This window comes from Cebus imitator, unplaced genomic scaffold (assembly GCF_001604975.1).
Source record: "Cebus imitator isolate Cc_AM_T3 unplaced genomic scaffold, Cebus_imitator-1.0 Scaffold172, whole genome shotgun sequence".
NCBI classification, from domain to species: domain Eukaryota; kingdom Metazoa; phylum Chordata; class Mammalia; order Primates; family Cebidae; genus Cebus; species Cebus imitator.
The window spans coordinates 1910544-1921982 of record NW_016107487.1 but is presented as its reverse complement, the minus strand read 5'-3'; the positions used below and the strand labels follow the sequence as shown (position 1 = coordinate 1921982).

Below are 11439 nucleotides of genomic sequence, written 5' to 3'. Positions count from 1 at the left end.
AAAAAAAAAAAAAAAAAAAAAAAAAAAAAAAAAAAAAAAAAAAAAAAAAAAAAAAAAAAAAAAAAAAAGAAACAAGGGACCATGATAAAAGATTAACAGCAGGGTTCTACTTCAGATATGCTCGAGGAAGGTGACACTAAATTCTTTTGGCTAAGGATGAAAAGGAACAGCCACACAGATAAAAGGGGAGGAGTATTCAAAGTGGAGGTAAAACAGTCAACGGGCCAAGTAAATGGGCAACAGGTGGCATCAAGGATGAGGTTAAACAAGAATGGCTGGGCTAGATCATGAAGGATTTTGAAGGTAAGGAGTAGAGATTTTATTCCACGTATAGATTTTATTACAAGTACAGAACCCTATTGAAGGTTTTGATAGGAATGTGTTATGTTCACCCCTTGAACATATCTGAAGTAGAACCCTGCTATTAGTCTTTTATCATGGTCCCTTGTTTCTTTTTTTTTTCTTTTTGAGACAGTCTCTGTCTCCTAGGCTGGAGTGCAGTGGCATGATCTTGGCTCACCACAACCTCTACATCCTGAGTTCAAGCAGGAGTTATGGCATGGATCTATTTCTCTTTTGAAAAACATCAATCTAGCTGCTGTGTGAAGCAGTGAGAATTAAAATACAGATGCCATTTAGGAAGCTAGTGCATAGTCCAGGTAAGTTGTACTGAAGCTTAGACCCGACTGGGCAATGGAGGTGGAAAAGAAATACGTATCGCCAAGGCTTCCACCAGATTTAACCACAAATTCTAGGCAACAAGTCACACTAGTGCAATTTGTTAATTCTCGTTTCCATGTAATGAAAAAAAATTCACATGAAAGTACCTTAAAGAGGTTTACTTAACCCTCTGTATATCTCCTACCTGACTATGTTATCAGTTTTATAGTAAACACTTGGTAAGTGCAATCTCAGAGACTCAAACGGAAGGCTCCATGGCACAGCAGATATCCCAGAACTTTGGGAGGCCAAGGCGGGTGAATCACTTGAGGTCAGGAGCTCCAGACCAGCCTGGCCATCAAAGCGAAACCCCATCTCTACTAAAAACACAAAAAAATTAGCTGGACGTTGTGGTACACACCTATAGTCCCAGCTACTTGGGAGGCCAAGGCAGGAGAATCGTTTGAACCCAGGAGGCGGAGGCTGCCACGAGCCAAGACTGTGCCTCTGCACTCCAGCCCTGCTAACAGAGCGAGACTGTCTTAAAAACAAAAACAAAAACCTGGGGGCCTGGGAGAGAGGGACGGGGGTGGGGGGCGTGGGAATGGAATGGGCTTAAGTCCTACACACTGGCCAGGGTTCAGGCTCTGCCATATACAGGATGCGGCAACTCTCTCTAAGGCTGAAATTTTGAAATCTGGCGGATAACAGTATTTACTTCACAAAAATATTCCAAAGATTATGTGAGATAATGTGGTATTTCCCAAAATATTGCACTTGGCCAGGCAAGCTGATTTTAGACAGCATTTAGACAAACATTTTCCATCTCAGTAGTTATATTTTATTTTAATAAAAATATCATATCGGGCCGGGCGCGGTGGCTCAAGCCTGTAATCCCAGCACTTTGGGAGGCCGAGGCGGGTGGATCACGAGGTCAAGAGATCGAGACCATCCTGGTCAACGTGGTGAAACCCTGTCTCTACTAAAAATACAAAAAATTAGCTGGGCATGGTGGTGCGTGCCTGTAATCCCAGCTACTCAGGAGGCTGAGGCAGGAGAATTGCCTGAACCCAGGAGGTGGAGGTTGCGGTGAGCCGAGATCACGCCATTGCACTCCAGCCTGGGTAACAAGAGCGAAACTCCGTCTCAAAAAAAAAAAAAATCATATCGAGCTTTTTATTTTCCTAACATTTTTTGCTTAAGACAAAATTAAGTTATAAAAACGTCAGTTTAAATCTAAAACCAATGTAAAGAAAGATATTAAATATAAATAATAGTTCAGGAAGTACTCAAATTTGACAAAAAATCTGAAGGCAGTACACAAATGCCCAAAGTTTGGGCAACACTGAGAAAGTGTACATAAAGGATTTGCCAAAGTAAGCTTAACAAATATTAACTAAGTATTTACTGCCACTTTTCCTTCTCTTTTAACCATATTAGCAAAAAGCATAGGACTTGTTTTAAAAGGCCTATTCAATTCTAAGCTGTGATACTTAATAGCTAGCTATGTGACTCTGGGAAGGCACTTGGTCTTTCTAAGCATCAATTTCAACTGAAAAAACATATATATGTAAGACTTCTAACAAAGCACTGCTAAATAAATAATGGCTGTCTTATTATAGAATGTGCTCAATAAATGCCTCGGAGTTTTTAAAATATCTATATATCTTTCCTTTTTTTCTTTTTGAGACAGGGATCAGTCTCATTCTGTCATCTGGGCTGGTGTGCAGTGGTACAATCACCGCTCACTGCAGCTTTGAACTCCTGGGCTCAAGCAATCCTCCCACCTCAGCCTAAGCTCTCAAGTAGCTAGGACTAAAGTGGATACCACCACGACTGGCTAATTTCTTTCTTTCTTTTTTTTTTTTTTGGTAGAGCTAGGGGTCTCACTATGTTGCCAGGGATGGTCTCAAACTCCTAGTTTCAAGTGATCCTCCTGCCTGAGACGCTCAAAGTGCTGAGATTACTGGGCCTGGCCTTAAAAAAATCTTTTATAAAGCTAAGTCGCAATGAACTTTCTCCCTTTAAGAACTCAATTCTCCAAAAGGTTTTGGCAAATTCAGCTGCCCTAGTTTTATGCTTCATGGTAAATCACAGAATTTTAGACTGAAAAAACTTCTAGCCACCCTTCTAAACTTGGTAACAGGCTCCTGGCCTGAAATACCAACCCATTTCTTTCCACCTATCCAGATTTTCCCTATATCTCAGGCTACTCCAGTCAAAAGGGATGTCTCCTTTGTCTCATCTATAGTATGAAGTGATGCAGAGTCAGTTAACCAGATTGGGACCTATGACATGACATGGAGAAAGGCACTCTTCAGAATCTATGAAGATCCCTTCCAGATACATTCTGAGATCTTACGTGTTTACTTACCTGTGCAAATCTTTAAATCCCAAGTGTATAATATATCATGTACTGCCTTTTAAAAAATGTTTCTGTCCATAAGTAATCCCTCCACCATCTAAAACACAACCGTCTGGACCTCATTCTGCACCCAGTGGAAACTACCATAGTGCTTAACTGTAAACAGGAAAATGACAAGATCAAATATGTAATATGTAAAACACTTGTAACATATGTTACAACATATGTCAAACATTTCAGAAATGGGAATCATAGTATCTGGAGTTGAATCCCAACTTGAGGTCCTGAATAAACTATCCTTCTAAGCCTGTTTCCTAATTTGTAATAGACCATGGAAGTTGAAACGTTTGCATGACGTATGTTTACAAACACACTTTGAAAATAATAAAAAGAGCTACTTATTCTAAAGGTACCATTGTTTACCCTCATCTCCAAATCTGCTCTTCTTAATTCTGCTAACACCAATTTTCTGTTCTCTTTCTTTCAGGAAAATAATCTTTTCTTCAGTTCTGCACTACCTCGTTGAAGCCCTATTACCCCTAATTTGCAATACCAATGTTGTTCCATCCCCACATTCCATTTCTCCTATAATCTACCTAAACTTTGTCAAAATCTGTACCTAAAATCCTCCATTGGCTTCCAGTCGCCAACTAACCGACCTTCTAACCAATCTTGGTAGCTTCAAGAAATCAATTGGCCTTCGCAGTATCAACTTCCACCACACTCCACACAGCCACACAGGATAAATGGCCCCAAGTCTCTTCACGCTCTTCTCTATTTTTGGAACATTATGAACACCCATTACCATGTGTTCTCTAAAACTCAAATGTCCCCTGCCACAAAACAAATGTGACTGCTCTTCTCTTTGAAATACCACAATATTACATTCTTTTACAGACAGCACATGTCTAATAGCTGTACATGTGCCTGTCTAGCCTTGTGATTCATAAATCTATACTCTATACACTGCAGAGAAGAAGCTGAATCTTACAGATTTCACAACTCCAAAGGACCCATCCAGCTCTTTTGTTTTTTTAATTGAGATGGAGTCTTGCTCCATAGTCCAGGCTGGAGTGCAATGATGTAATCTCGGCTCACTGCAACCTCTGGCTCACTGCAACCTCCGCCTCCCAGGTTCGAGCGATTCTTCTGCCTCAGCCTTCCAAGTAGCTGGGATTACAGACATGTGCCACCATGCCTGGCTAATTTACACACACACACACACACACACACACATATATATACTTTTTTTTTCTTTTAAGTAGAGACAGGGTTTCACCATGTTGGCTAGGCTGGTCTCAAACTCCTGACCTCAAGTGATCCACCCGCCTCAGCTTCCCAAAGTACTGGGATTACAGGCATGAGCCACAGTGCCTGGCTGGACCCATCAGATTCTTAACATTTGAAGAAGATTTTTCTAAAGTGAGAGTTTTCTAAAAGTTTTCTTCCAACTTTAGAAATAAAAAAAATCACACTATCCCATCGAAGAACAACATGTGATTTTCACCATTAGGCCAATCATTAGTCTAGCTCTACTTCCAAACAGATTTAGTTCAAAGCTTATCTGTCCTCTGAAGTACACAAGTATTATGCTAAAAACTATCCCACAAAGAATATTAGAAGCCCTGATCAAGAAATGCAAGGAAAATACATGTGAGAAAGCAAGAGTATTTATCTCCTCACAGAGAATACAGTAAGAGCTGGTTGGTTTTGTTTGTTTGTTTTTTGCAGAAAGTGAATTTATTTAGGTAGAGAAAGAGAAAAAAAAGGAGAAGAGAGAACTTCTACACAAGAGAGAGACAGTATGTGGAAGCGGATCCAAACATGGAATCCCGAGCTGGTTTTTAAGAAAGCAACTATTTGAAAAAAATAAAGTACTGAAATGGGAAAATGAAGAGCAAAACTACAGAATACAAAGGAAAAGTGTATACTTCTTGGTGCCACAATTTTGAAAACAGATTACCAATGTCTAATAATTTCACTAATACTCATTTGTCCTCTGATAGGACCCTGCTGGAAATCAAGCTCAGGGTGAATTCGTGTAGACACACTACACGGCGTGAATGGCTTAAGTATCCCTTCAATCACCTGCAGTTTACCATATTCCTTCTTCAATGTCTAAGATTTTCATTGATTAACTCAACAAGGATTTGACATCTGCTATATGCCACAAAGTTAAACACTAGGGAAAGCAAAAAGAGTAAGACACAGTATCTGCCTTCAAGGAACTTAGAGAGAGCTCCAGAGAGATGGTGAGTACACTTGTTAATAGTGTTAATGGGTGCTTTTGTGATACAAGGTCTAAGAGGAGGCACAAGAAAGCAGTCAAATGGGAGAAGCAGTCAAGTAAGGTTCAACAGAGATGGGGGACTCCTGACTAGAGGGAAGGGGAGAGCATCCCGAGTCAACATCACACTCAAAGGCAAGTAAATAAATATACAACATGGCCCATCAAAGCCTTGCAGATCCATGGACAAGCACTAGACCTACAAAATCAGAATCTGCATTTTAATGAGAGCCCCAGGCAATCATGCTCACTAGAGTTTGAGTCGCCCTGCTGTAGAGCACTTCAAAGTAGTCGGGTATGGCTAGAATACAGGATGCCATGGTAGGGAACTCACAAGAGGTGAGGCTCCAGAGGCAACTCCAGCTCATAAAGCACCTGTGCTAAAGAGTCTAGATCTCATTCTGGACCCAACGGGAGCCACCACAATGCTGAAGTGTAAGTAGGAAAATGACGAATTGCCAGGGAGACTAGGGAATGATGATGAGGTTGGAGGAAAAGGGGTGCATTCCAAATAAAGCACATCTAACAGAGCTCAATTGTTTGTGCAATCAATAAATGGGAGGTGAAGGGAGTAAGAGATGAATAGGAAAGCAAACATGTAGATACCCCAGGATCTTTCTGGAAGGCAGGTAGAAACAGCAACATTCACAAAAACAGGGAGGGAACACAAGAGGAACAGATGTGAGAAGACAAGAGTCCAATTTGAGATGTGTTGGCTTTGAAGTACCTATAGCTTAAGCAGTAGACGGTCCATATCTGGAAGAAACATCATCAGATAGGCAAGTAATGCCCTAAAAAACAGAAAAGGTCACAAAAGAGAATGAAAATATTGAGAAAACACAGAAGGACCACAAAACTACCAAGAACATCAGCATTTAACAGGCAAACAAGAAAGAGGAACGAAGCCAATGAGACAAATCCTAAAGAGAAGAGAATCTAGAAAAATGGTGTCCTCGATACCAAGAAAAGGGTCTCATGACAAGGAAAATGGCAGACAGAGTAACATGCCAGAAGTCAAGGCTTAAAAAGTGGATTTGGTAATTAAGAGTTCCTTTGAAAAACTTAAAAAACATACGTCTTACACATACATTAATCATTAGAAGGATAGCTATCAATGAATGGCTCTCTGGTTGATAGAATTAAGGGCGATTTTTAGTTTATTGTTCCTCCCCAGGTTTTGCAACTGTTCCTCGAGGCACTTTGAGGAATAATTTTTGCAACGTTCCTCAAGGCACTTTTGAAATATTATTTCAAAATTATTTCAATATTATTATTTTGAAATAATATTTCAAAAGTACAATTAAAAAATCAATAAATAAGATAACTGTGTAACTGCAGTAGTAGGAAAGTGAATGAAAAGTGAGAAAATCAAAGAGACTGAGAAGTATGGACAGAGAAGAGAGGCTGAGAAGCTTCTAGAGTAAACAGAATTTCAGGAAAGGTTCTACGTTTCAGGTGGGCAAGGTCTGGGCATGCTTACAGGCTGTGGGGTAGGAGACTATACAGAGTGTTCAAGTCCAGGAGAAAGAGGAAAAAATTACTTCTTTATTGCCTGCTATCACCTGAGAACACAGTGGTGAACAAGACAAAGTCCTGCTCTCATATAGCTTACTTTCTACGAAGGAAAAAAAAAAAAAAAAAAAAAAAACAAAAAAAAACAGAGAAATAAGTAATGATATAGACAAGTGAGGTGTGCCACAAATAAATCTACAATACAAAAGGCATGTTTTGGACTGAGTGTTGAGGTAAAGCTTCCCTGAGGAGACATTTGAGATCTGAATGACAAGAAACCAACTTTACAAAGATAAGTGGGAAATGCCTTTACAGATAATGAAACTGAGAAACAGGCAGGTTAGTAAAATGTCTGAGATTATGCAGCAAGTAAACAGAACCTAGGTCTGATGAACACCTAGACCAATATACCCTTTCTACTGTGTTCTCGCTTTATTCAGTTCTCCTCAAATCCAACAGTGAAGATAAAAGAGAATGTGGACCTTCCCCTGGCCTCACAGGAATACTAAGGACTAGAAAAAGAAGAGTAATGGGCACAACTTTCTCAAAAGAAACTCTGAAAGCCAAGAGATGTATGTAGGTCTGTGCACAGAGAGATGACTTCTGAAAGTTAACTGTTCAAGCCTAGTAAGAAAACATAGGCAGGCTCCAAATTACAAGTAGGCTACATTCTAAAGATTCTAACTACATTATTAAGAATTCATAAATCATTTTCTCCACGTAATTTTATGGTGAGATTAGGTGTTCAGGCTGGTCCATGAAGGTCCACATAACCCGAGTTGTTATGACTACTGCAGTAACCAACAAAACATTTACTACCCATCAGGCCCTACTAAGTGCTTAATACAGATAATTCTGCAATATTCCTAACACTATTACTACTCCCATCTTATAGCTAAGGAAACTGAGGCCTGGAGATGTTAAGTAGCTTGTTTAATGGCATAATGATGATAAATTGAGGATAAAATGCAGATAAATCTGAAGTAGGCTGCAGTCCAGGCCCTGCCTACCCCAGGTCCCTGGCTCTCAGTCCTTATGCTGCTCTCAAAGTACATTAATGTCTAAGCATCAGTCTTCCAAAATCATCTTTTCTCCAGTGCTAAAACCTCAGCACCTATCTCCTCTTCTGTGGTGGTCAGAATATAATAATAACCAAATCAACACTTTCATCAACTTTTCTTATCCCCTCCACTACAGAAGTCTATACCAAACCTATCTGATAAACCTCAAACCATGAGAACATGTATTCGCACATCTTACACCCACTGAGAGTTTAACTTGCCTTTGCATCCCCAGATTCCAACAGTGCCCTGCACGTGCTCATTCACTCATTCAAAGACACTTACAGGATGGGCACGGTGGCTCACATCTGTAATTGCAGCACTTTGGGAGGCTGAGGCAGGAGGATGACTTGAGGTCAGGAGTGTGAGACCAGCATGGCCAACATGGTGAAACCCAGTCTCTATTAAAAGTACAAAAATTAGCCAGCATGGTGGTGCGCAGCTACTTGGGAGGCTGAGGCAGGAGAATCGCTTGAACCCAGGAGGCAGAGGTTGCAGTGAGCCAACATCGCGCCATTGCACTCCAGCCTGGGCAACAGAGCGAGATTCCGTCTCAAAGCAAATAAAGACACAAATCCTACTGTGACAGTTCCCAACTAGTCCAACACCTTAATAAATACTGAAGGATAACTCCATCAAAGAAAACGCAGGCAAAGGCCCAAACTGATCATAACCAAACGTCCAGCTTTAAGCCATCCATAGCTCACCCAAACTCCTAACCTACTCACCGCCGCCCCCTCCCTCGCAAGAAAGTAAGTCTATCAATACCTAAATGCTAGGTGGTTAATGATCACCAACAGTGACCCCACCTAGGACACCACTAAAGCAGGCCAAGGGTAAGGAGATGACCACCAGACGACTCCCCAAAGCAGTCCTCAAACTCCCCCTCATTTTCGTCGGCCGTGGGTACCCGAGGACAGTTAAGACCCAGGCTGAAGTGGCGAGGGCAGAATTCACGCCGGAAGCAAGCCATGCCAGCAGCCATGACCTTCTGAAGGCGCTTAACCCTGTCACCAGAAAACACCTGATGGGGAGTGTGGTGCGAATCCCGGGGAGGCTCGGTCCTGGGGCGGCGAGGAGGGTCGTGAGCACAGGCAGGACCCGGTCCCTGCCAGCGCCCATGACCCCAGGGGACCCCTGCGCCGCAGCCTGGCTGGAGGAAGGACCAGTGCACTCACCCGGCCACGGGCTTGGCGCGAGCGGCTGGCAGATAGGAGCCGACGTGGGGCCTGCCCGGTCCGCCGGCAAGGAGGCGCAGGGAGAGCGTGAGGCGCGGGGCCGCCCCGGCACGCAGCAGCCAGCGCGCGGGTCTCAGCAAGGCTGCCATGGCTCTATCGTCCCCACAGTGGGAAGCACGTTCCGCCAGAAGGACAGGAGGAGCATGTGACAGCGAGGTCGCCCGGCGCGGCAGAGACCAACCGCCGGATGCGCCAGATGTGGGGGGAGCTAGGGATCATTTTAGGTTGGAAGATGAAAAACTGCACTTCTCGGAGAAGACGGGAGCCCATATAGTAGTCACATGAACGATGTTGCTTGTTTCATTATCTAAGCCTTTCTCTTCCGCCTTCCATCTCCGATCTGGTCATCGTGTTCATTCGCCTCACCCCTGTACTCCTCTGTTGGTAGAGTCGAAAGAGGTCAACTCCTCCCAGATTGGCGCAGAGGCTCACGGGAGGCCAACTAGTACAAACACCGAGAAACCAGAACGCTCGAGAAGAGCCGACTATGGCGTTCCCAGGGTGTGGGACTATTTCCCCGCCCCCGATTGCAGATGTTGCAGCTGACGTTCAGCGCTAACGCGATCTCGGATAGGAACGGGTCTTCGCTCTCAGAAACGCGGGCCAGAGGAACCGTGGAGGACCTTTGCTCCTTGCCGTTTCCCTCCCAGATTCAACATGATAGGATTTGGATTACTGGGGCCTGGGAACAGCGTAAAGGAATGTGCGGGTCCCCACCCTAAGCGCATACGCAGGGCCTCGCTTTAATAAATAAATGAATCTACCAAAAGTCCTATAGTTTTCAAGCTAGACATGAAGTCACTCTCTTCGCCATCCCTCCACCCCTGCTGCGCCTCTCTCTTAGGTAAATGCCCACATACGTATAAGACGTAAAAGAACAATGTAATTAAGAGTCTGCAGTCAAATCTGGGGAGAAAACAGGCAAGTTAAACACGTCGCTGCTTTCACAGGGCTTACGGACTAGATCGGCTCCCTGTGCACACGTGGGAAGCCGAGAACAGCTTCCCACTCCCTCTCTACCTGCCTGTCCCCTAATCATCACCAGGCGAACGCGCGAGTATTTCCTCTGGAAGCCCTCCCGCGGTCATTTCCCTGTGACTGTTTATCCCACTGGACCACGAACTCCTTATCATACAGGTTCTCTTATTGTAGGTCATACACCTACCCAGTGCCAGACACACAGTAGTTCGCATTAAATATGTGCTTATAATGTGTATTTTGAGATGACCTAGCTCCTCCCCTTTTAGAGATGAGGGAATGAAGACACCCCCTCCAAGCCCCCTCAAAAAACAAGGTGAAATGATTGACTCTGGGTTATATTACTGAGCATATATAAATTATGCTTATATAAGTTATTATATACAAGTATATAAGTTATTCCCTATTTAACATGTATTTGTTAAACACATATCCAGTGCCACGCACTATTTGAAATCCTGGATATACAGCAGAGAACAAAACAAACAAATCCTAGATTCTAATTAAGCTCTTTAAAGTTTAATTTAGGAAGACAAAAAAGAACTGTGACGTAAAATACATCAGGATAAAGGATTGAGAGTGTCATGTAGGGAGTTTGTTTTGAGACAGGGTATCTCTCTGTTGCCCAGGCTGGAGTGCAGGGCACAATCTCTGCTCATTGAAGCCTCGACCCCCAGGCTCAAGCAATCCTCCCACCTCAGCCTCCTGAGTAGCGGGACTACAGACCCAAGCCACCGCTCCTGGCTAATTGTTTTTATTTTTAGTGGAGATGAGGTTTTACCATGTTGCCCAGGCTAGTTTCCGACTAGTGGGCTCAAGTGATCTGCCTACCTCTGACTCTCAAAGTGCTGGGATTACAGGGATGAGCCACCACACCCAGAGAGTTGATATTTTAAATAGGGAAAAAATTAAACTGCATTCCAGCCTGGGCAACAGTGAGATTCCATCTCAAAAAAAAAAAAAAAAAAGAAAAAAGAAAAAATTAAATTGAAATCTGAAGGAAGGAAAGGAGGAAGCCAGGAGAATTTTCTGGAAGGAGAAAAAGAAACAGAGTGCTCCAGGCTTAGAGAACAGCAAACACCAAAACCCTGAGACAATAACAGGTGTGGCCCATTCAGAGGACTCCAAAGAGGAAGTCTGTGTGGATGAGAGAAAGGAGCAGGGAATAGAGAGGGGCCTAGAGGTCAGAGAGGTAGCTGTAGGCCATATTATCAAGCAGGGTGTTGCAGGTGGCCGTGAGGACTGATTTTAATTTAGAATGAGATGAGAAACCACTGGATAGTTTGGTGTGTTGCTGTGGTATGAATTCATTTGCATTTTTTTTTTTTTTTTTTTTTT

General features: G+C 42.9%; 1 protein-coding gene across 1 annotated transcript in view; it reads right to left on the bottom strand.

Annotated features, from left to right (window-relative positions):
- The window catches only part of LRPPRC (leucine rich pentatricopeptide repeat containing), a 113617-nt gene extending 104352 nt beyond the window's left edge, over nucleotides 1-9265 (bottom strand). The window contains exon 1 of the mRNA XM_017544847.2: nucleotides 9064-9265. Within this exon, the coding sequence (XP_017400336.1) occupies nucleotides 9064-9212 (149 nt within the window). The 5' untranslated portion in view covers nucleotides 9213-9265. The remainder of the gene's footprint in view (nucleotides 1-9063) is intronic.
- Between the last annotated feature and the right edge of the window lie 2174 nt (nucleotides 9266-11439).